Below are 24,599 nucleotides of genomic sequence, written 5' to 3' on the forward strand. Positions count from 1 at the left end.
TTTTTGGGTATTTGTATATTTATTTTAATTTTAATCTTTTAAATTATTTTTGGACCCCATCATTAAAATCATGCGTCCGCCACTAAATCAGTGCTTGCTATACTGCCTAAAGATGGAGCAAATTATTGGCGTTCGATAATGCTAAATACACCACAACTTTCTAAAGTTGGACTATTTGATCGTTTAACGTGCTTCCGATTCTTATAAAATCATTTCAAAATAGCAACCACTTTAAAGAAATAAAGTGGATTACTGTCGACTTGTCGTCCACTCATAACTTAGTGGATACGATAAAGGTATTATTAGCATATAATACTCCCAAAATTCTTTCAACAAAACTTAATGTGGGAGCTTCCCTTGGGTTAATAATGATAGTAATATCTTTGTTTAGCCCATCTTACTATTATGCATTGGTAAGTGGTAACTTGTATCCTTCCATAAACTCCAAATCATTCCATAATTTTACATCATCATTCCTCTCTTAGTCACTAACCTCATAAACTAAATTACTCCGTATATTGTAAGTCTCTGAAGTACTACTTCAAATAGAGATTTTATGGTGGACCATCAATTTGATTATATTTCTGTATATATTGAATAAAGTTTTAAAGTTAAATGGGTTATTAGTAGTAGTATTAAGAGTATGTTATACGAGTGTAAGTGAATAAACTATACACTTAATTATTTTGACTATCACTCCCACTTATTGTTTGAGCCCATAAATGTGATGTCCCTGGTTGTGTTTGATAATTATGTGTTGCCAGACAAACTCACATTTAATCACATGCATGTCACCTTTTAATTTTTATTTACACCAACTCATCTCTCTCATGTACATGTACACAGAAGGTGCGTGCAATAATCAACTCATATTCTTCTTCACATTTAATTTTTTATTTTATGATAGTGCGATTAGATCTATATAGATGCATATCTTGTAGAATTATTTTCCAGCAAGTTCCATCAGATGCCTAGTTAATTTTATATTGGATTATCTCAGGACATATAACTACAGTTGATGTCGTATTTTATAAGTATCTTGGACAGATATATTATGGGCTCCATACATTATTTTAAACATAAATTGACAGAACATATATTGTTAGAAACTTCAGTAACATCATATTTTATGGATCACATTCTTATCTATTTGGTTCAACTTATGGGAATAACGTGACAAACCTAGCTAGCTATTATAGGATACCTAGGGTAAGTCTACAATATTCTAGATATGTGGATATCATAAAACTCCCAAAGTATATGTAAAGTGATTTTACTAAAAAAAATGTACATTAATATTGGTTCAAGGGTTCAAGGCCAGATCACATACAAATTAGGTCATTCATTTCAAGGATATTGACTCAAAATACCAACTAAATTAATTATCAGTTTATGTTTTGACTGTCACCTAAATCATATCTCTATTATTGCCAAATTAATAATGCTTCTTTTTGTTTTATAGAAATATGATGGTTCTCATTCATTCAACCCATATTCAAACATGGCGGCTAGGTCTTCACATATGTTGAAAATATGCAGATATTAATTATAATAACATTTTTTAAGTCGACTCAAAATAATTTTTACATTTATAAACTCTTATGATGTGTTGATTTTCTTGCCAAGACTATATTAGTGAAGACAAGAATGATAACAAAAATTACTGTGAGGGTTGACACAGATTTAGTCATTCGATCATAAAAGTTTATGATGGATGCAATATCAAAGGCTTTGACATGATGTATGATCAAAATATCCACAAAATCAATATGCCTACTAAAATCAGTATCCACAAAATTCACACAGTTTTTTGGGGAATCTTACTTCTTGTTATTCTTTCTATAATAATTTCGTAGTACTAGTATTCTTTTTCTTCCCCAACTAGAAGTAATGAGAAATTGCTTAGTGTTGAATAAAATCACAAATTTTTGAGATTATTTTATAGAATTTTATTTGCTAAGTAAATTTATATGAAAATTGAGATTTTTCATGAAAGAAAACATAATTCATTACTACTCCTTATTTTAACGATGACGATATTTCTTTTTGGTTTGAGTTGGGAGCCAAAGACATTAGTGAAAAGAAAAAAAAAAACGCTTGTTAAGTGCAAGCCCTAATGACAACAAATAGACAACATTATTAGTTTCGTTAGTATCTATTACTGGTTCGTATTATGGAGATGACAAATTTTGGAGACAATTTCACTATCAATACAATTACTAATGCGTATATTTCAACCAATCGTAAAGACATACTCTTTTCGTCTCATTCAAAATGATACTCCATCCGTCCCAAGGTGATTGGAGCATTTCTTTTGGATACAAAATTTAAAAATTAGAATATTCATAGTCTAATTAAGACGTTCGCTAGAATAGAAATATCACCATCTCTATATTATTCCCATTTCTACTTTATTCTCGGTCACCTAGCATATAGCACTAGTAGTCCATTTGAATGGGCGGGCACAAATGTTGAAATCAAGAATGTAGATCAGAAATTAAATCGGCCGTTGCACCCGCGCAAGGGACATACAAAGGCCAATATCTACTTTTTACCATAATCTCAGATTTGTTACGTCCAATCAATAAGTTAAATTTAAAATTCCAATAACTTAAAAGGCCACTATCCATTAAAATGAATAAATTCTGCTATAGTTTATAGCAGTATAGTAAAGTTAATCTGTGTTGATTCGATTCAATTTTTTTAATCGGCTCGTGTCGACAGAGGCACGATCATCTGCAAGATTGAAATCCCAAACCTCAGCTGCAACTCCACGACACCATTGCGAGTTTCAATACATTTTTAGTATTTTATAATCCCAACCCAACTAGCTTAAATTAGAATCACTCTCCAATGTGAGATCCAAGTAAATTTGTTGGGAGTACTACAAAATAGTTGGGAAAAATGGGGACTATTTCACGGAATGAGTTCCAATTAAGCTACGCCGAAGAGGCGGCGGCGCATCATAGCAGCGGCGGCGAAGGTTCTGTGCCGGGCGATTACTTCGGCAACGTCTTCGACTACATAAAGCGGATGCTGATGGAGGAAGACGACTTGGACCACCGCCCCTGCATGTTCCAGGACTGCTCCGCTCTCCAAGCCGCCGAGAAATACTTCCACGACGCCCTCAGCGACCGTGCCTCCGCGCCGCCGCTCGATTTCACCGGATCCGCTAATTTCCCTCCCTCCTCCGATCCTTCCACCATCTCCTGCGATCTCGATTGGCTCACCGACAGCCGCGCCGTCGTCGTCGATTCCAATCCGCCTCATCACGATTCTGCAAACTTGCACCAATTTCTACAAAATTCTCCCGATCACGCCGCCGCGGGAGTCAGGAGAACCCGCGGCGACGACAATGAAGATCAGGAGCGGTGCAGCAAGCAATCAGCAGCAGGATATGCTGAGGAATCGGTGCAATTGGATAAGTACGACAAAAGCTTGCTCTGCCCAAAGCTGAATCCCCATTTCTACGACGACTCTCCCCCTTGCCTCGACGACGAGACCTCCGACGACAGCGACGAAGAGAGCAAAAAGCAGTACAGAAAATCCAAAGAGGTGAAACGCGGCAGACCAAAAGGCAGCAAGAAAAACCGCAAAGTAAGCCAAGTGGTGGACCTCCGCACCCTCCTCACCCGCTGCGCCGAAGCCGTCTCCACCTACAACACGGCCGCCGCGCAGAATCTCCTGAACCAAATCCGACAACACTCCTCCCCCTACGGCGATCCCAACGAGAGACTCGCGCACTGCTTCGCCAACGCGTTAGAAGCCCGAATGACCGGCAACGGCGCCGCGCTATACACCTCCTCCGCCGCGAAATCCATCCCGGCCGCGCAGCTCCTCAAGTCGTACCAATCCTACGTCACAGCCTGCCCTTTTAAGAGAATGTCCAACATATTCGCTAACAAATCAATAGCAAAAATCTCTCGAGAGGCAAACAAGCTCCACATCATAGATTTCGGGATCTTATACGGCTTCCAATGGCCCTGCATCATCCACGGCCTATCTCTAAAGCCGGGAGGGCCCCCGTTGCTGAAGATCACCGGGATCGACTACCCTCAGCCAGGGTTCAAGCCCGGGGAGAGAGTGGAGCAGACAGGGCGGCGCCTGGTGCAATGCTGCAAGAGATTCAACGTCCCCTTCGAGTACAAGGCCATCGCCAAGCGATGGGACGAGGTGGAGTTGGAGGAGTTGGATATCCATAGCGACGAAATGGTGGTGGTCAACTGCTTATACAGGCTGAGGCACACCTCGGACGAGGAGTCGTCCGCGGGGGTGGGGAGCCAGCGGGATGCGGTGCTGAGCCTGATAAAGAGGATAAATCCGGTGCTTTTCGTGCATGGGGTGGCGAACGGGAGCTACAGCGCGTCGTTCTTCACGACGAGGTTTAAGGAGGCGCTGTTCCACTACTCGTCGGTGTTTGACATGATGGAGGCGACGCTGCCGAGGGAGGATCCGGATAGGCTGATGTATGAGAGGGAGGTGTATGGAAGGGATGTGATGAATGTGATAGCGTGCGAGGGGGCGGAGAGGGTGGAGAGGCCGGATACTTACAAGCAGTGGCAGATGAGGAATCAGAGGGCCGGGTTCGGGGTGGTGGCGTTGAATAGGGAGATTGTGGAGGAGGTGAGGGCGAAGGTGAGGTGGGGTTACCATACTGATTTTCTGTTGGAGGAGGATGGAGGGTGGCTGCTGCAAGGATGGAAGGGGAGAGTTATGTATGCGCTTTCTTGTTGGAAGCCTTTGCCTCCTTTCCCCAAACCCAAATCAATGTGAAAAATCTCTCTGCATTTCAATTCTTCTTCCCTACAAATATAAGCTGCAAATTAGACAGGTGGATCCGAATTCTGTCGGACCCAATTTTGTGATGGTATTATTAGTATTGCATACATCTTGGATGGTTTCGGATAAAAAAACATCTGGGTTAATATATGTCTCCTTTTTTTAGGCCAAAATATTCGGCCTCTAAAAATAAAGAAAACTATACTCCATTTTCACATCTGAGTTTAATGCTTCTACAAAATAGTTGGCATTCAGGGGGAATTAACTACTGGGGGCTGGGGCAGTTGTTAAATGTCGGACGATCAAGTGTCTCGGTAATTCTGTTCACTCTTTATTCTATTTGGTATTCCTATAATGCAAATTCAATATTGATTATAATGTTGATATAATAAGGCAATAAACGCTAAATGATTGAGGCGTCATTATGTATTTATATTAATGAAAAGTCCAACTAATACGCAGGGATTCATATTAAACTCAAACATACAAGCTTATCATTCAAATGTTTTAGTTGAGTTGTCCATGCTTTAATTCAAAGCGCATCAATGAACAAATTTCTCCAAGAAATCACAATATAATACAATAATACTCATATGTAATCTACAAGCCAATGGGATGATAATGAGAAACAGTAAAGAGAAAATAGAAGTAGCAACATCAAGTTTTGATCTTTTTAATATGATGAGATAAAACCACAAAAGATCCACCGGTATACCAAATCTACTATCAACAAGGAAATAATACAACCAAGAAGTTTACAATGATATAAATTCAGTTTACTTCGGTCAGAATGATCCACCGGTATAACAACACAACGAATGCACCATATAATGAACACGACATCTGAAACAAACATCACGTTCAAAAATTAATAACTTGAAATTTAACTATATAAATTCAATTTACTTCGGTCAGAATGAAGCTTAACGACTCTTCTACCTCCAATTTAAATTTTAAGACGATCGGACAAAGTTTGGACCTCACATTATGTCTTTTGACCTATTTAAGTGGTTAAATGAACTGATTCCATGTCTGTTTATATAATAACCCTTTAAAATTAAAACTTTTATTCCCTATTCAGTTTTTTATTCCTCATTTAATATTTTTTTAGTTGGGAGGGGGTCGCAAACGATTAGATAATGCTTCTATTATACTTCATCCGTCCCCGATTAAGAGTCACATTTTTTCATTTCAATCCGTCCCCAATTAAGAGTCACACTTCATTTTTACCATAAATAGTAAGTAGGTCTCACATTCCACTAACTCAATTCACTCACATTTTATTATAAAACCAATATAAAAAAATGGATCTCACATTCCACTAACTTTTTCAACAAACTTTTCTTACATTTCTTAAAACTCGTGCCCGATCAAAGTGTGACTCTTAATCGGGCACGGAGAGAGTAATTTAAAGTTTTAGTTTAGTTTTTAGTATTTATTTTAATTGCGTTTATTGGAGCTGCTAAGAGCATCCACAATGGTAAATAGGCTAGTCTGTTTCTCCTCATGCCACATCATCCAGCACTAAAATTCCTCCTGATTGGCGAGCGCTCGCCGATATTCTCGCCGAATCGGCGCTCGCCGATTGCAATAGTTCGGCGAGCGGACCGGCTAGCGCCGGATATCGGCTAGCCGGTCGCTCGCCTATTACCGTGGATGCTCTAAAGGATTTGTAACTAGCCCCCTTTTGGGTCGGGCAAGGATAATGGGCTTCAGTCACATGAGCCCAATGTTACATGATGAACACCATTTTTTATCATCACCGTATTTATCGTGACCAAAAACTTATCGGCGATTTTACTTGTAATACCGGCTTCGTAAATTGAAAGTCGAAACTGCTCTTATTGCCAAATTATTAATGTATTTTCAGAAATCTAACATTCTAATAAGATTAGGCTATATTAGAAATGTTTTATGTATATATAATTCCAAACATCTCGAGGGTAGTATAATAGGAAGTTCTATCATTTAAGTATCAATCTATAGAATTAAGAAAAAATTATTAAACTTTAGGAAAGATAAATAATCATGAAGAAAGTTGAAGTGTGGGCAGTGAACATAAGTCATAATTACGATTATTTCATATCAAAAGTAAAGAATTTATTTTATTTTCATATTTCAATCCTTTTGTGTTTCGAATATATGTAGATATATTGGTACGTAGTGAGGTCATGTTAAAATGCATATAGTATGTAATCCACAACTAAAACAAGTCCTACGTTATTAGATCTTAAAATGAGTGGATGAGATTAAAGCTCACAGATTTTAGTAAATAGTAGATAAAATATCAACAAAAGGGTAAAATAGTCAATCCATTATAACATAGTCCATAATTTTCACGGTTTTTTATATCAAATAGTGTAATACAAATATTAACATAGTGACATGAGAATTTCAACACAAGTATTTGAAATATCAACATAGTTTTATTGATATTGTACGTGCATTATATTGAGATTTTTTGATGCATGTATTGATATAAAATATGTTTATCAACATGTACGAAAATTGAAATAAAATTATAAAATTTCATCATCCGGTTATCGTCGGAACATATGCAATTGATATCTTGCTAGAACCCTTATGAAATTACCTTTAAGTTGATATAATTTTTTACGAAAAAATAATTTAAATCGAGAGAGTTATGTAAATGTCAAGTTTTGAGATGATTTTAAAGAGAGAAAGTGGTTAGTTTTAACTATCATATATAATAATTTACCTATATACCCTTTAAATTTATTTAATAATTTTTTAAATTTTAAATATAATCCACGTGTCATTATTTCAACCACTATTGGGATATATTTTATATTATACAATTATGTATATTATAATGTCTTTTTTATATCCTTCATTTAAATACATTTTTTATAATATATATGTATTTGCTATAGAACCATAAACCAACAATTCTCTCTAATTCCTTGATTTCATTCATCTAGCATTCCCTTACTCTCTGTATTATATCATACAAACTCTCTGAAGTTAAATTAGTTGTCACTCTCTAAATAGAATTGGATAATACTAGGAGTCTACAATTCATTTTTCTCCTTGACAAGTTTTGGGCTGGCAATGATATTTGCAATGTGAAACCTAGTGAAGATACAATCACTTCAACAAAAGCATTCTATCGATACTTTTTCTTACTTTCACATTTCCTTTTAGTTTTATAGTTAAATGCAATAAAGATAGAATAATGATAAAATTATAGTAAGTGAAAGGAAATATGGAATGATAAAAGTGAAGGCGGCATTTACTGTTGTCCCATATTGGGCCCGACCCAGTTCCAATGATGTTTTCTTTTCGGACTCGTCCAAAAATTCAGGGCCCGCACCCAATGTGGCGGGTCCAGTTTGGTTGACCGGTCAAGGCTTCTAGAAACTCGGGCTTGCTTTTTGCCACCTAATTGCAATACTAAATTAATATCGGTCAACCTTTCACCGGCGGCTCCCGGTCATCCAATCATTCATTATTCATTTCATTAGTAATTTGTCATCTCAAAGTCATCGTGCTATCATTTCGTTTCTAAAAATTTATCAATTATTTTTATTTACGTCTCTTATTAAAATTTGTCATTTTTAAGTTTTATCTTTTTTAGTAGTAAACCTTACATTCCACTAACTTATTCACACTCATATTTTATTATAAAACTAATATAATCTACTTTATATTATTTTTTAAAAATTCGTGCGGGATCATATTAGGACAAATTATTAAGAACGGAGGAAGTAACATAAATTATTAGTACTATTTGTTTAGATAATAATAATAATAATACAAGTGATGCATACAAAAATTGCAAGCTAAGCAAGTTTATAATAATATTTATTTTTTCTAACGAATTAGAATAAGTAGATGAAAAAGTTTTTAATCAATATTAATTGGTTTGATATTTTTTTCTCTTAACAATTAAGGTTTTATTTCTAGTTTATTTTCTTTAATTTTTTTATTTTATAAGTTTATGATTTTCTTTGCCTATATAAAGGTCTAATTGTTGGACTATAAAGACGCATCTTTGAAAATTAAGGATATAATTATGAGTTTTATTACTCTTAAGTTCTCTCTTGAATTTTTTAATTTATTGAGACTTTTATCCGATTTATTAAACAACATTTCACAATCGTTTGTGGCATCATTCACTCACTTCATAACTTATCAACGATTTATTCATATCCGTTGTGTCATCATTCATCAACAGTTACAAGTCTTCCGCCGCATTTCAAAATAATCTATCATCAAACGTCAAATTAAGAAAAAAATAATCACATCAACAAGTACTCATAAAATAAATAAATAAATAAATAAATAATAATAATAATAATAATAATAATAATAATAATATTATAGCAATTACCTGTTAGTGGCAGTTTGATAAAAAATAATAAATAAAATATAATAAGAATACATAGTTTTAACAATTTTTTTATTATAAAATTTTAAAATAAATAAGTTATCTATCCTATGAGTATTAATTATAGTAATAATGTTGTTTGATTTATCTTTCATCTCTCTCTTCTCTAGGTTTCTCACTCTTTATTTAATAGGTGACAATATGATCTTAATTTATCATTTATTAAATACTCTGATTAATTAATTAATTCAACTACTATATGTATTTTTATATTTTTGTCTCCCTCTTTTTTTTAATTTTTTATCTTGTTTTCTATTATATCTTAGAACTATTTACAATGAGAAATTTACTCTATCTATTTTCACGTCAATTTTAAAAAAAAAAAAAGAAAAGAAAATAAATGGGAAACGAAGAAGATGAATAAAGTAAAATATGGAGTATGATAACTTTAGCTCCTAAGAAAGAAAAAGTTAAAAGAAGTACTCTGTCTATATAAGATAATTAAGTTGAGTTATAAGGAGTATTATTTTACGGAATGTCCTAATAAAGTTGAAACATTTACTTTTATTAAAAATTAAAATAATTAATTACTTTTATTTTACTCAATGTTCTATTTTATTCTCATTTATTTTTTCTACTTTATTTTTTCTTATATTTAATTTTATTTATTTAATTGGGAGAATAGAGTACACGAACAAAAATAAGCCTTTTTTATTCAAAAGTCTTTGTTTGTATATATTATTATTCCCTTATTCTTATAATAGATGTTAACACTTTCTTTTTTAGTTTGTTCCACATAAAATATTATATTTTCTTTTAAAAAAAAAATTATCTCACATTAATATAAATATTTATATTTATTATTATCTTTTTCTACCTAATACATAAAATAATATTTTCTAAAACAATATCTCATTTTCTAACTTTAACATCTATTTTTTAATGGAAAGAATCATATGAGTATAAGATATCCCCAGCCAAATCATAAGAAAAGATACTGATACCCGACTAAATATAAACAATGAAGCGGTGGAGCATAGCATCATTGTAAGTTGTGCCCCTCAACCGGTGGCAATAATTTAGTCTTGGAACTTTGACTGTCTACTCTAATTGTAATTTTAAATTTATAATATCCCATCCACTTATTTATTTTTATATGCGTTTAGAATTGTTAATTATTTTTACTTGGTTTGGATTAGGTAATGAACCTGGCCAGAATGTGTTGATTTCTTCATCTTTGGAAGGTTACGCCGAAATGGGGTCCGACTCCGGACTTTGAAAAGCTAAATCAATATATATCCATACTCTCTCCGTTTTATAGCAGCGAAGGCGTTTTTTTTTTACGAAGATTAAATGAAAGATCTACCCTAAAGTAGGATCACTCTACTATTAGTCTATTATTGACTCTACTGCTATAGAACGGAAAAAATATTTAATTTTAATAATATCGGTTATAGCAGCAAAAGCGTTTTTCTTACGAAGATTAAATGAAAGATCTACCCTAAAATAGGATCACTCTATTATTAGTCTATTATTGACTCTACTACTATAGAACGGAAAAAATATTTAATTTTAATAATTATCGATTACACAGATGCTGCAAGTTACATACTTTCGTTAATAAAAGTGATTAAATAGCAACGACAAGATTGAGACGCACCTTATATTCATGATACTATAAGATCTTTTAATATAGTGAACTACAAATTTAGTCCATATATAATTAAGTTTCTTTCCAGTACTTAGAATAATTTTATTAGTACCATTAATCCATTGATATATTGTATAATCATATTAGAGGGACTTTTATAATATTCTTTGATATTTATTGCTACCTCTATAAGATAGCAATAAATAACTAAATAATTACCTTCTCATTCACTAATAATATAAATTAAAAAAATAATTTCTAAAAAATACATGAATTTACCTTTCATAAAATACTTTTAACCCATTATATTTTTTAGATGAAAATTATACATGAATTTTTTGAACTTTTTATGGAATTCAACATTTTTTGGGACAAATTTATTTTTTGGAATTCGACGTAAGTCCTATTGTAGGCAAAAAGTTACTACTTGTACGTATTTGGAATTTGAAAAGCAATCCAAAAGTATGGTTGCAAGTAGAGACGTCAGTGTGGCCCGTAATTTATGGACTGGTTTGAATAGCCCGCAAAATTTATAGGGTAGGGCTAAAAATTTCTAGCCCGATAAAATTACAATCCGATTAGTCCGCACCTGATTAACCCGGCCAGACTTGAAAACCCGATAAAATTTCTATCGTTCTATTTGTTTGACTCTAATTCGATGGTTATTTTATAATACAGATTACTAAAAAAATAACTTTCAATTTTATATATTAAATTTATATTAATAGAGTAATAGATAAATAAATTAGAAACTTCAAATTCACTAATAAAATATATTTAAATTTCTAAAACATGCTTTAAAATTTCTTGATGTTTATATTTTATTTTGCATAAATCTTAAATATTAGTATTTGATCATGTTTATGTTTGAGTTTAAGCATATATCTCAAATTTATCATAATTAAATATTTTACATTTTATAAATATAACTAATTTTCACTATTATTTATTGGATTGATCGCATGTTAATTTTATAGGTAGCAACCTGATTAACCTGTTGAGCTAGCTCGAAATCCGAGCTTTTAGGGTTATGGTTGAACTTTTATAACTCGGAAAAATCACAACCCGATTAGTCCGCATCCGATTGATCCGCAATCCGAATAGGGCTGGCCCGAGTGACATACCTAGTTGTAAGTATTTCAAAGTATAGTTGTATGTCTTTCAAGATTCAACTATAGCTTTCTAATGGACTAATAAAGTATACTCCCCCACCACGAGCGGGAGGGAACACACCCTCGATTCCCATCCAGGAGGGGAAATTTTGGGGATGAATCCCGAGGGTGGGGGGGATGGGCGATATTGACGATGACTCCAAGTTCTACAATATGTACACTTGATGAGTCAAAGGGTCGATGATGCCGGGGCAAGGTATTGGGGAAAAAGTTGGGATGATGGACTCGGGATGGGGCAGATGCCGCCCAAAAATGGCGGGGATGGGGTGACTATGCCGGGGCAGGGATGGGGGTAGCCGCCAAATATGCGGGGGGGGGAGGGATGGTGCCCAAGGGGGGATGGCGGGACGCCGCCAAATATGCTCAGGAGTGGGTCGACGCAGGAGCCCGAGGACGTGGAACTGCTTCATCGCCATATATAGATTTGTTGGCCATGACTCCTCTTCCTCTCGAGACCTCAGACGCGGGATCGAGACTTTCTTTGAGGGTCCTGGGGCTCGCGATCCGTGAACTCCCGAGGGGGCGGGCCTAGGCAGGAGGAAAAGCAGGCCACGGGGGCAGGTAGCAGGGCAAAGTCCCGAGCTCTTCCTCCACACGGGAGGAGGGGAGGAGGGGGGATGAGACGGCGGGGGACGACCGACCCGTGGGAAAATGTCGCGCTCTAAATGGCGGGTGTGGGGGATCCTACACTGAGCAACCGATGCACCGAATGTGGCATCGCATCGGCGCCATCGCGCCAACAAACCGTCCCGGGGGGAAGCCGATCCCCGAGCAATGCCGAAACAGGGTCTGGCTGAGGCCTAAGTCGCTGCTTTGCCGCAACTCTAAAACAACATGCGCATGGTGGCGGAGTTGAGGATGATGTGCGGAGACAATCCACCCAGATCCCCAGAAAGATTTGGGGATCAAAGAGTTTCCCGGGGGGTTTTCCGTGGTCAGTTTCGAAAATTTTGTGGGGGGGACCCCGGAAAACAAGATCAACTCTTCCGCAGGGCCCCCCGGCGGGGGGCCCGTACCCGGGACCTGGCGTCCCCCCATGGGGCAACGCCCGGCGCATGGCGGGGGGAAGCGGCGGCAGCGGGTCCTCGGGTCGGAGGTCCGGAGGAAAAGAGAAAACCCCGCCCGCGCCGGGGAAACGAAGACCCGACGGATAAAGGGGTGGTATAACACCACATCCGGCCTTGAAAGGCCCGAAAGGGGAGATGGTCGCCGATGTCGGCGTTTTGGGGATGCCCCCCATTGATGATGATGGCCCAGATTGGGGCGGGACGCCGGGGGCGGACGGCGAGGGGGAAGACAGGAAAAAAGATGGGAGGGATTATGTAATTTTATTTTTAAACTATGTTTTTTTTTAAATTATGAATTTTTTTTAATTATGTAATTTTGTTTTTTTAAAGTAATTTTAGTTTTCGTTATATTGTGAATTTTTTTTAATTTAAATTTTAATTGTTGATGAAATTTTGTTTCATACTCAAATTCTATAAAAAAAGGTTATGTTTTTTGACAAAAAAATAGAACTGATAAAAAATTAAAATTGAGTAGAGTTAATGTATTTATAGGCATTTAGTTCATTAATAAAGTAGGAGTAATTAATTAACTTGAGTACACGATTTGACTTTAGTCAAAAGTTAGTGAGTCGCCCCCACCTCAACTTCCTGCCATCTTCCTATCCTTTAAAAACCTCATCTTCTTCTTTCTCTATATAAACCCCTCCATTCACATTTCTTATAAAATTCAACCAGATTTTTCGACCTCCATCTTTATACATTTGTCGGATTCTCGAAATCACTATTTCATCTGCTTTTTTATTCTTTCAGGTACAGCAAATCAATTTTCTATTTCCTTCAATTTGTTCGGCGAATCCGAATTTGATTTATTTTATCAGATGTTAATATTTCTGTTTTTGATGCTGTTACAGTTCTGTTTGCCTCACTCGTAGAGAAGAAGATTTTCTGGAAATCGAGAAGAAGATCTGAAGATGAATAGTACTTTAGTCCAAGGATATTTGGCTCCGGCAAACGATTTCCAGCACCAGATATCAGCCGCGGTGATGCTCAGAGGCTACCAGACATACATCAGGGCTTGCCCTTTCAAGAAAATGTCCAATCTCTTAGCCAACAAAACCATCAGGAAACTCGCTGATTCCGCCACAACCCTTCATATAATCGACTTCGGCATCCTCTACGGATTCCAGTGGCCCTGCCTCATTCAGGCGCTCTCCGAGAGGCGTGGTGGCCCCCCCAAGCTCCGCATCACTGGGATAGACTTCCCTCAGCCGGGCTTCCGCCCAGCTGAGCGGGTGGCTGACACGGGCGACCGTCTCGCCAGGTACTGCGAGCGATTCGGGGTACCATTTGAGTACACGGCGATAGCGCAGAAATGGGAGAGCATCAAAGTGGAGGAGCTCAAGATCGAGAGGGATGAGCTGCTGGTGGTGAACTGCCTTTACCGGCTGCAGAACGTGCCGGACGAGACGGTGGTGGCCAACAGCCCGAGGGATCAAGTGCTGACGCTGATCAAGAGGATCAACCCTGACATGTTTATCCAAGGAGCTGTCACCGGAACCTACAACACACCCTTCTTCGTGACGCGATTCAGGGAGGCGCTGTTCCAGTACTCGTCCATGTTCGACATGTACGAGGCGACAGTGCCCCGGGAGGATCCAAACAGGCTGCTGTTCGAGGAGGAGGTGTTCGGGAAGGACATCACCAACATTATAGCGTGCGAGGGGACGGAGAGGCTCAACTGGCCGGAGACGTACAAGCAGTGGCAGGCAAGGACTGTGAGGGCCGGTTTCAGGCAGCTTGCGCTGGATCAGCAGATCGTGGGATACGTCAGGAGCAAGGTGAAGGCAGACTATCACAAGGACTTCTCGGTTGATGAAGATGGCAAATGGATGTTGCAGGGATGGAAAGGCCGAGTTCTTCACGCTTTTTCTTGCTGGAAACCTACCAACAACTGATTCTTCCCACTTTTTAATTTAAGTATTACAAGTAGTAGCTCAGAGATTCTCTTTTGACCCAAGATTTCTTACTATATTATGAATCCAATATTTCATTTCTTACTTCTTTTGTTTAGAGCGATATCTTCTTGTAATAATGTAGAGAGTACTTTGTATCCGTAAAATGTCATATATAAAAAATTGATAAAGAAACATAGGCCGTAGCACGTGTATTAGCAAATTAAGAGAGAGATACATTTATCCTATCTCAACTCTAGGACAAAACTTTGGATACAACAACGAACAATGCGATACAACAGAGTCAACTGCGGAAGGCAACTTAGGTGCCAAAAAAAATACTCAGAAATCTATTGCAAACACTTACCTCTTCTTGCTTTGATACTTGGGAGGCCGAAGAACACTCCAATCCAGCTTTTCACGCTTATTTTGTTTGTGAGAACCACGGCTTCTAGCTGAGTTTGGATCTTGGCTATCTTGATCGCCCTTCCTTGACTTGTTTGGAGTCTCTGCTTCTGCACCAGCATCGTGTTGCCTCCTCTTATGGTTGCTATTCCAATCATTGCTTGAAGATTCTAATCCCAAGTCTTCTGACCTATCCTGAGGGGACCCATTTTCTCTGCAAATAAGAGGAACTTCAGTCTTCAGCCTTGTAAAGAACGTTACTCCCTCCGTCCCGGAGTATTAGACTCACTTCTTTTGGGCACATGATTTAAGGAATTGATATTTAAATAGTTAAAGTGGAGAGAGTAAAGTATGAGAGAGGGAAAAAGTAGGGGAGAGAAGAGAGAAAAAAGTAGGTGGAGAATAAAATAAGATAGATGCTTTTTGCTAAAAAAGGAAATGAGTCTAATATGTTGGGACATCCCAAAAGAGAAAGTTGGTCTAATACCTTGGGACGGAGGGAGTATATTACAATACCTATCAGATCATGAGTTAATAGTAATAGATTCACTTTTCGCCCATCCCTTGCAATTACTTCAACTTAACTATCAATAGAATGAACGAGCATTAAATTATTGGTTGCTTTATGCTGAACAAGAGATGCTTTGGTGAATTCTACTGACAGAGGTTGATGATTTACAAGGCCCTCTGATAATATTTTGTTTATATTTATTTGCATAATGTGTTGGAAAAAAGGCCACATCAACAACAAGCATCTTTCGGGAGTTTTTTAAACCAAGAATATGACTATACACCTTTTACACTTTAAAACAAAATTTTCCCCCATTTCTAAACAAAACTCTATAATACTATGAATCATCATAAATGAACATATTAAATCCGTAAGAGAATTTCAAAGGTATGAAGGCACTGACCTGATCAATTCATTTTGCCCACCGGAACTTGTAGCAGCTGATTCAGTTTCACTAGGGGGAGACACTTCCTCATTGAGTTTCTACCGAAACAAAGCCCTTTTAAGATTAGGAAAAATAAAAAATAAAAACCATAGAAACTTAAAAGGGCAGCCCACAACTCACATCAATAGATGGATTAAAACTTAGAAACGACATGCGACCTCTTGTTGCCCCTGGATGTGGATCACCTTCAACTATAACGACGCTGTACATGAATGGAAGAAATCATAAATAAAGAATCTCCATCACATTGAGAGAAATCCATAATAATGTTCACATATCTTTTCTTGAGAAATGTTCAATCAGATATTTCATTACCCATCTAGGATTGATGTCCAAACAGTACAGTTTCAGACATAATGACAATCATGACATAGAAAGCAACCTGGACATTCTACTAAATATAAAAGTTAACTATTTCAGTTTCCATGCCCGCTTAAGATTGATGAATACAATGGTTTCAAATCCATAATAAAAATCGATGAATGTTTATTTGTTTGCATAACTTCATATTACAACAAATCTTGGGACATAATTTGAGGCTTTGAGCATTGTAAGATATGTGAAAAGGCTAATGATGTATAGACACTGAGATTCTTAGACCAAACATGCGTTAACAATACAGCTATCGACCAAACTACACCCCTTAAGAGGTTAGCTCCAATATTTCCCACTAATCCACATACACTTTATGCATATACCAAAAGTATAATATACTGCTAGTCCAACAATAAATGTCACTAGCATTCAACAAATATCCTTTTAACTGTATTTGCACAATTTGAAGGAAATAATCATCGAATGCATAGAGAATCTGATCCATATACCCCAGAATTATGCTAAATCAAACATATACCGAGTTAAAGTAGCAATAATATCAAACAATGCAAAGTCAATACTCGCGCTGATCATTTTGCAATCAGTTTTGTCGGCGTTAAGCGTTCAACATCAGCTCATAAGTCATAACTAAGGGGAGCAAACAAACAGTGAAGCAGATTAAGCAAAGAAGCATCACTTAAAAAACTATTGAAAAGGCTTCTTAATTTTCCACACCTTACAAGAAAACTAGTACTAGCATATTAACTAAATTGATACTGATAAGCCCTTCTTTTTGTCCCTAATTCCACCAATGCGAAACAAGCAAGTAATATACAATAAGAAAACATAAGAACTAATGAAAACGATTGTTTTAAAGAAAGTAGTGAACAATGATACCATCTTTTAACAGGGGTGCAGGCAGGGAAATCAGATGCAGGCACGGGCTCTTCTTCTTTCTTGATTTTCTCATCTTTCTGGGACGCCCTTTGCATGAACTGAACAGACCAACAATAATCAGAAGATCTAAACAGAAGAAAGATGGATTAAGATTAAAGAGAAAATATAAGGTTTGATATGAAAATGCAATTAGGTTGTACCTTTAAGTTCTTGAGAGTAGAGGATAGCTCTCGCTTCGCCATGGTAGTGTCTCCGATTAACCTCTCTCTATCTCTCTCCGGCCTCCGTCAGCGACTTCAGAGAGGCGGCTTCGATTCGCAAGGGTTTGTCAAAATAACAAAACAAAGAATGACCAAATTAACCCTCAAAATTATGAGAAATCGGCTGCGTAGATTCTCAATAATATCAACGTATATTCTACAAAATCCATTGGTTCCTCAGATTTAATACTCGTGCTATAAATTAGATTTAGAATTTTTATACTATTTTTTATTTATGAATTCAGTTTTTTAATTAGACTTTTTTAGAAATTGTAAAACAAAAGATAGAATTTCAAATTTTTTTTATTTTTTTTCTTTATTCTCGAATAAAAAGAATAAAGTACAATATTACTAGAAAATATGAAAAATGACTCAAAAGAAAATAAAGGAGCAATAAACTATTTACTTGTTTTATGAAAAGAGGGTTTATTTGCTCCTTATGTTTATCTATTCTATTTTCAAAAACTCCTACACACAAAACACAAATCTTAGTCATTTGTTGGAGCTTCGACAGCATCTAGGTCTAGAGGGAATTTATGAGCATTACATTCATGCATAACTTCCAGCGGTAAAATAGCTCTTATTCTTCTTACTTGTCCAACTTTCAAGTTTTTGTTGTTGTACTTTTGTTTTATTTTCTTTGTATAGTTATATTCTATATAGAGTTATTAATATTTCTATTTGTTTTGCCGTATTTTGTTTGTATAGATTTTCAAGTATTTATTTATAATTATTACTCTCCAATCCATCCCATAAAAATATATGCAATTGAAATGACACGAGAATAAAGATACAATTAGCAAAATAAGAGAGATGGGGAAGGATAGAAAGTTTAATGAGTTATAATGGTTGGTCAGTATAACTGTATAAGTTGTAAAATAATTTGACGTGTATGGGTAATGAGTTGAAATAACTTTCCATACATAGAATGTCCATTTATTTATGAGATAGATGAAAATGGAAAGTGACATATTTTTACGGGGCAAAGGGATATTCTTTTTATTTGAAAAATAACATAAACTTCTTTGAATAATTTATATTCATTATTACATTTTTGCTTATAAGATCTGCAAATATTTTATCAATTGTTTTATTATTGTATATTCTTTTTGCTTGCAATAATTGCAACTTTGTTCCAGTAATGTATGTTTAAAAGATTCACTTTCAGGACATTTAGTATTACTACCTCCGTCCCCCAACACAGTAAACCATTTCGGTTCGTCTCTGAAAGTTTGACACATTTCACTTTTTACCATTTTTTATAGTGGACCTCATATTCCACTAACTCATTACTACTCACATTTTATTATAAAACTAATACTTTAAAAGTAGGACCCACATCCCACCAAATTTTTCAACACACTTTCCATTACATTTCTTAAAACCCGTGTCGGGTCAAATCGTGTCAAAATTTGGGATACGGAAGCAGTACTATATAGTAATAGTACTAATTACTTATATTTATATTATATAAAATATTAATAATTAACAAAATTATCAAAATAAGATATTCTCGACTATCAAAACAAAAGAAAAATGATCAATCGAATTTTAAAGCTTCAAATCAATGTAAACATCGTACCTCCGAATTAAAAATTCTGGATACGTCACTGGATGGCAGCTGCTTCTATTCGAAAGGATTTGTCAAAATAAGAAAAGGAAAGGGAATAACCAATTTAAGTCCACATATTTCGACAAACCCGCCGCGATTTATATCAAATTTCAACGTAGGGAGAGTGATCAATTGCTAACTAATTAACAATCTCAAACTAAGACTAAATCTTAGTCATTAGATTAGAAGATCTAATGGTTGAAATAATGTCACATGAATTATATTAAGAAACTTATGATTGAAGATAAGCACCGAAAGTCAGAGAAGTGAGGCGTTCGGAACCTATTCTAGTAGAGGAAACGTGGCAGCATGACAAGCACACGATTTTCAGATCCAATGGCCTAAAATGGTGATATGGTGTTACAATAAAGAGGGTTGTTATCTTAGTACATCCCTTACATAATATTCTTAAATTTTTAAATTTAAGTAAATTTAATTAAAAATTAATTTTATTATTTGTTGTATTATTATATAGTAGTAACAAGAAAGAAGTAATACAGAAATATTATGTCAAATTGAAACATGATTTTGAACTTGATTCGAATTAATTATACAATATTTAGTAAAAAAAAATATTTTTTGCATAAATATACATAAGTTTAAGTTAAAATTTTAATTTTTTTTAAAGTGTTAGCAAAATGATTAGTATTAAATATATTTATAAATCGATTTTCAACATAAATGTTAAAAAAAAGTTCCATTGTGTATGTAGAATTATGTACGTTTAATTTTTTATCTAACAATAAGTTTCTTAGTATTTCCCAACTTCTCCTTTTTCCGAAAGATTCTTACATAATTAAATATTTTATATTGTTAAATATTTTATTGTAATAATGATGATAATGGTCGTAATTAAATAACTAAAATTGTTATAACTAATACTGTGAGAATAAGAACCATAATAGTTGCTATTATTATAACAATTGATAATTTTAAGTAAATTTCAAATAATGAATTATAACATTTATATATTTTGCATAAATTTAAATTAAAAAGAAAAATTATTTTAGATTTCTGTTTTGGAAACAGAAGTTAAATAGTTAACATTTCCTTATCATTATTCATTATCTTATGCTGATTTATGCACACTTAAGCCATGTTTGGTAGGGGTGATAACTCATTTAGGATGAAATTTTATGAACAAAACAGTCATTTTTGTTCATAAATTTCCTTCCTAGATGAGTTATCACCCCTACCTAACATGCATTTTGTGAGTGTGAGGACTGCCAGTTTGGAAAGAGGACGACCATATGTGATGCTGCAGCCTCACGCAAAAAAGGACTTCTTAGATATCCAAGAGCAGTGCTAGTTTCTTGCCTCTTCTTTTGTTCCTTTTTTTTGCTGTTTCTTCTTTTGACTCAGCACATTGTGACTTGCAGTTTGGAGAATACATTGAGAAGCTACTCATTCTTGACCATCGCCATCTACCACAACAACTTCTCTATCGATGCTATACTAACCAAGCCCTCACAGCAGTTTGCATCATAGAAACTGACTTTGCCCCTCTTTGTAGAACCAGAGAAACCTCTAAAGTCCGTGAACTACACCGTAAAATAAGGTTCTTTCCACATTCTCAAACAACAAGGAACAACAGCAACTCTTCAACAAACTCATCTGCTCTTGTTTTTCGTTTGACTGGAAAGCCAAAGGTACCATTCTGATACACACCTCAAAGTTTTGAGTTCTTACATAGTTGGCAATTGGCATATGACAGAGCCCTTCAATAGAGAGGCTCAAGATCCAATGCACAAGGGAAAAAAAGAAGTTCAATGCACCTGTAAGAATAAAAATACTAGCAGTAGAAGAAAGAAATCTGAATTTACTAAAGATGAAAAACTTTATAGCATATCTCACTAACTTTGAGAGAGAGTAGTTACATTAGATCCAATGATATCTAAGCAATGTTAATAGATCCTTTTCAGGTTCAACAAAGTAAGAAACCAAGCAGAGACAAGAAAAGCCAAAATAAAAAATAACGAAGATAATATGTGAGTTAGGTGTCATTGCATTAAGAATCCTTGGTCACATTAGCTAGCTCAGACAACCGCTTCAATGGCAGCCTTTTCAGGATAGGGAGCATCAGCCTTGTCGACAGCACCTTCCCACAGCTCGGGAAATGCCTCCTTCATATTGTGAATGCTCTCCAACGAATAATCCACACCATCTGTTTTATGAGAGGACCCAACCTATACATAAAAACCTTACTTAGTAAGTTTTGCTCTAATCCCTTTCGATATGGTTAGGTTATTTGGAAACAACATACCCAAACAGTATGCAGGCCAACGCTTTTTGCAGTCTGCAGATTGCGAATGGAGTCATCAAAGAACAGCTGCAGCAACAAACAAAGTTGATCTCAGATGAAATATTGGTTGGCCACGGGAAATATAAGACCGTAAACAAAACTGAAATGAATGCTTTCTTACCGTTTTCTGAGGGTTAATACCAGCAATCTTGAAAGCTTGTACAAATGAATTTTCAAGCGGCTTGCAGAGAATTGGAGTTTTAGGGAGTTCTGTTGCTGCAGAGAGCATGGAAAGCAGTCACATATTTGAATCGATATATAAAATAACATTGCAAATATACAATGTCTGAGCTTACCATCAGTGTCTTCAGGCTGTTCAGAGGTTTTAGAAGGATTCAACGTCTCGAAACAAATGATACTTTCGAAGCAATCCTGTACACCAAGCCTGCTAAGAACCTCAGCAACATGGGCGTCATTTCCATTCGAGAATATCTGTTACATAACCAATACATAGATATGTTCCAATACATTGTCAAAACCAAATTTCCCAATAATGCAATAAATGTATACAGTTAGCAACTTACAACTTTGCGAATGGGGACGGTCTGCAGAAGGTTTTTTAGAGTGTGATCGGTCTTCAACCAGTCGTAAGGTAGTCTACCATGTACGAAGCTACACAGAAGAAGATCATGTTTTAGGGACTTTGCAAATGAAACAATTAGGATAGCAAGTAGAGAAACACAAATGATTAAATGAACATAGTTAGTTACCTATGGTAATCATCATAGTCGAAATCATAACCGACAGCCTGAAAAGAGAAATCGCCATCAATCTATTTCAACATGTTTTTTCGAAGCCATATAAACACACACACACACACACACACGAACAGTGTAACAGCACTAGAAAACCATACCCGAAGACCGGCCATTGTTGTGCCATAGTCCTTGTATAACTCGGCACACATTTCAGGCACCTTCTCCTCCTCGATGCCGAGCTTGCTGATCATGTATTCTAAACCAACATAGTTAATAAAACTAAGTTTACAAATTTTGATGATAAGAAAAGGCATAAACTTTTCACACATTTGGGCATGGATTTTACCTCTGATGTTCTTGGTGCATTCCGTTGATATACCGGAACTCAGGGGATAAAGGGTATCATCCACATCTGAAAATCAAAGATAAACCCTCAACATACAAAATTGTTTTACCTAATTTCTCAAAGATTGCCAAATATGAAGGGTGAGAACCAAAACTCACCAAAGAGGAGACAATCATATTTTGTCTCTGTAACACTCTGATAGCAGTCGTCTTGCTCCATTTCGATTTAATAACAATCTAACAAATCATAATGGAAATACGCATAAGTAATAAGAAGAGAAACAATTCAATTCAACTATGGCACAGGCATATATGCATATGCAGGATTAGGAAAAAAACAGGGGATTTCAAAAGACAAAATGAGAATCCACCAAGAACAATCAATGAGATGAAAGATAAGATGAATCGAAACGAATGCGTATAGAAAATGAACAAATCAAGCAGAAAACTTAAAATCAAAGGCAAAACATATGGAAACTTTGGAGAGAAGAACATTTGGTTTTCAGACATACCGTATTATGGCGAGATCGAAAAATGTGGGATTTGAAAAAAATATTGAATAGAGAGAGTGGAAAAGGGGGAGAAGGGGCGGGGTGGTTAAATAGAGCATTGATAACCGCCATCAGAAGCAGTTATAGGGTTGCCATAAAGATGGGAATGCCGAAAGCGACAGGAAACACAGTCCCTCTTACCATTTTACATGTCCAAATCTTCATTTTTATTTTCTAAATTTTTCCCATGACTCAATTTTATTAATACTACTACTACTAATTTACCCAATAACAAAATTTAGACAAAAATAATCTAATTCAATTATGAAATAAAAATCCAAAATTGCACACAGATTTATGAAAATCCAAAATTGCAATATTGAAAATTCGAAAATACCAAAATCCAAAAATCTAGTAACATATTCACACAAAGTATTTATATTCGATAGATTTATAATTAAAATGTTATATGTTTGAATATTTGGGTATTTTCAAAATTTTAGATCCGAGCATATGATTTTTTTAGAAAAACTGAAAATACGAAAATTCGAACTGAAACTTTAATTTCAACTTAATTCGGATGAAGATATCAAATTTCGGATATTTTGTTAATCCACAAAAGTTGCTTCAAAAACACTTTTCGTAAATGGCTACCTTTGAAAAAGAAGTTTCAAAAGGAAGAAAAGGATTAGATGTGATTTTAGTGGATCACGTCCAAACACATCAGATCTTACCCCTAATATAATACTCCACTTATGAATAGTAAAGTTTATAATTGGTGCGAATAGCCGCGTAAGCGTAAGAAATGAATGAGAATAAAATCATAAATCGATTTTAATATTGACGAATGGCGTCGCCAGCCTAACTTCTTCCCTCTCTCTTGGGAATTTTCACATGCTCTTACTACTATTTTATATTATTTCTACAAATTCAAACTTCAGTTCTGAAATTTAGACCAATTTACTTGGATTCTCTACACGCGTTCATCCACGAATACATGCTGCTTCTGGGTAAAGCAGACACGGTTCGAGGCCACAACCTTCAAATTCAGTTTCGGTTATAGAGAATCAAAATATAATGTCTTAAATATGATAAATCTTAGCTTAATTAATTGGAGTTTGAGTCATCACTGTGATAAATGAGAAATAGTATACGATCATATTCAAATAGAAAAAAAAAACATTACTGTATAAAATAACTTTAACTGAGCTCTTTAGTAGGTTGGTTTGATGTTGTTGAACCAAAATTAAAGCTACTGGTAAAGTTAGGACATAGAACTAGAATGTCAAAAATGGTCCACTCTGACGGTTTACAATAAAAATCAGCCATAATTTCAATTCGAACATATATAGAGTTAGTTGTTTTGTAGTATATCCTTGTACGAATTATTTCTCAAAAGATAACCA

At 35.5% G+C, this 24,599-nt stretch overlaps 4 protein-coding genes across 5 annotated transcripts; 2 read left to right on the forward strand and 2 right to left on the reverse strand.

Annotated features, from left to right (window-relative positions):
- The first annotated feature begins 2,726 nt into the window (after window positions 1-2,726).
- LOC125186232 (scarecrow-like protein 30) lies at window positions 2,727-4,994 on the forward strand. Its single transcript, XM_048082583.1, has one exon. It carries the CDS (start codon window positions 2,905-2,907, stop codon window positions 4,771-4,773), a length of 1,869 nt encoding a protein of 622 aa, XP_047938540.1. The 5' UTR covers window positions 2,727-2,904; the 3' UTR covers window positions 4,774-4,994.
- Window positions 4,995-13,988: 8,994 nt separating this feature from the next.
- LOC125186234 (scarecrow-like protein 14) lies at window positions 13,989-15,017 on the forward strand (the record flags this gene model as incomplete). Its single annotated transcript, XM_048082587.1, has 1 exon — window positions 13,989-15,017. A coding segment is annotated over one exon (927 nt), but the record flags the coding sequence as incomplete, so codon positions are not given.
- A 78-nt stretch (window positions 15,018-15,095) lies between these two features.
- LOC125186233 lies at window positions 15,096-17,839 on the reverse strand. Of its 2 annotated transcripts, none has more exons than XM_048082584.1 (5): window positions 17,686-17,839; window positions 17,486-17,583; window positions 16,394-16,475; window positions 16,232-16,311; window positions 15,096-15,531 (listed from the first exon to the last, which is right to left on the reverse strand). In XM_048082584.1, the coding sequence occupies exons 1-5, from the start codon at window positions 17,725-17,727 to the stop codon at window positions 15,276-15,278; spliced, it is 558 nt and encodes a 185-aa protein (XP_047938541.1). In that variant the 5' UTR covers window positions 17,728-17,839; the 3' UTR covers window positions 15,096-15,275. The 2 variants fall into 2 exon arrangements, with proteins under 2 accessions (XP_047938541.1, XP_047938543.1); XM_048082586.1 differs by having other exon boundaries at window positions 17,486-17,611; window positions 17,686-17,804.
- Window positions 17,840-21,175: 3,336 nt separating this feature from the next.
- LOC125190547 lies at window positions 21,176-23,293 on the reverse strand. Its single transcript, XM_048087876.1, has 10 exons — window positions 23,215-23,293; window positions 22,862-22,939; window positions 22,704-22,769; window positions 22,516-22,613; window positions 22,370-22,407; window positions 22,184-22,271; window positions 21,956-22,091; window positions 21,781-21,875; window positions 21,621-21,686; window positions 21,176-21,543 (listed from the first exon to the last, which is right to left on the reverse strand). Exons 2-10 carry the CDS (start codon window positions 22,920-22,922, stop codon window positions 21,394-21,396), a joined length of 798 nt encoding a protein of 265 aa, XP_047943833.1. The 5' UTR covers window positions 22,923-22,939; window positions 23,215-23,293; the 3' UTR covers window positions 21,176-21,393.
- Window positions 23,294-24,599: the final 1,306 nt, after the last annotated feature.

This window comes from Salvia hispanica, chromosome 5 (genome assembly GCF_023119035.1).
Source record: "Salvia hispanica cultivar TCC Black 2014 chromosome 5, UniMelb_Shisp_WGS_1.0, whole genome shotgun sequence".
NCBI classification, from domain to species: Eukaryota; Viridiplantae; Streptophyta; class Magnoliopsida; order Lamiales; family Lamiaceae; genus Salvia; species Salvia hispanica.

Bases quoted from the DNA above. Each gene is read 5' to 3' on its own strand.
- LOC125186232 (XM_048082583.1), top strand. From the start codon at position 2,905: ATGGGGACTATTTCACGGAATGAGTTCCAATTAAGCTACGCCGAAGAG.
- LOC125186233 (XM_048082584.1), bottom strand. From the start codon at position 17,727: ATGGCGAAGCGAGAGCTATCCTCTACTCTCAAGAACTTAAAG. The intron at 17,584-17,685 runs GTACAACCTAAT...TGGTCTGTTCAG, and splicing joins CTACTCTCAAGAACTTAAAG to TTCATGCAAAGGGCGTCCCA. The intron at 16,476-17,485 runs GTATCATTGTTC...ATTCATGTACAG, and splicing joins TGCACCCCTGTTAAAAGATG to CGTCGTTATAGTTGAAGGTG.
- LOC125190547 (XM_048087876.1), bottom strand. From the start codon at position 22,922: ATGGAGCAAGACGACTGCTATCAGAGTGTTACAGAGACAAAATATGAT. The intron at 22,614-22,703 runs GTAAAATCCATG...ATGTTGGTTTAG, and splicing joins ATGCACCAAGAACATCAGAG to AATACATGATCAGCAAGCTC. The intron at 22,092-22,183 runs GTAAGTTGCTAA...GTTATGTAACAG, and splicing joins CCGTCCCCATTCGCAAAGTT to ATATTCTCGAATGGAAATGA.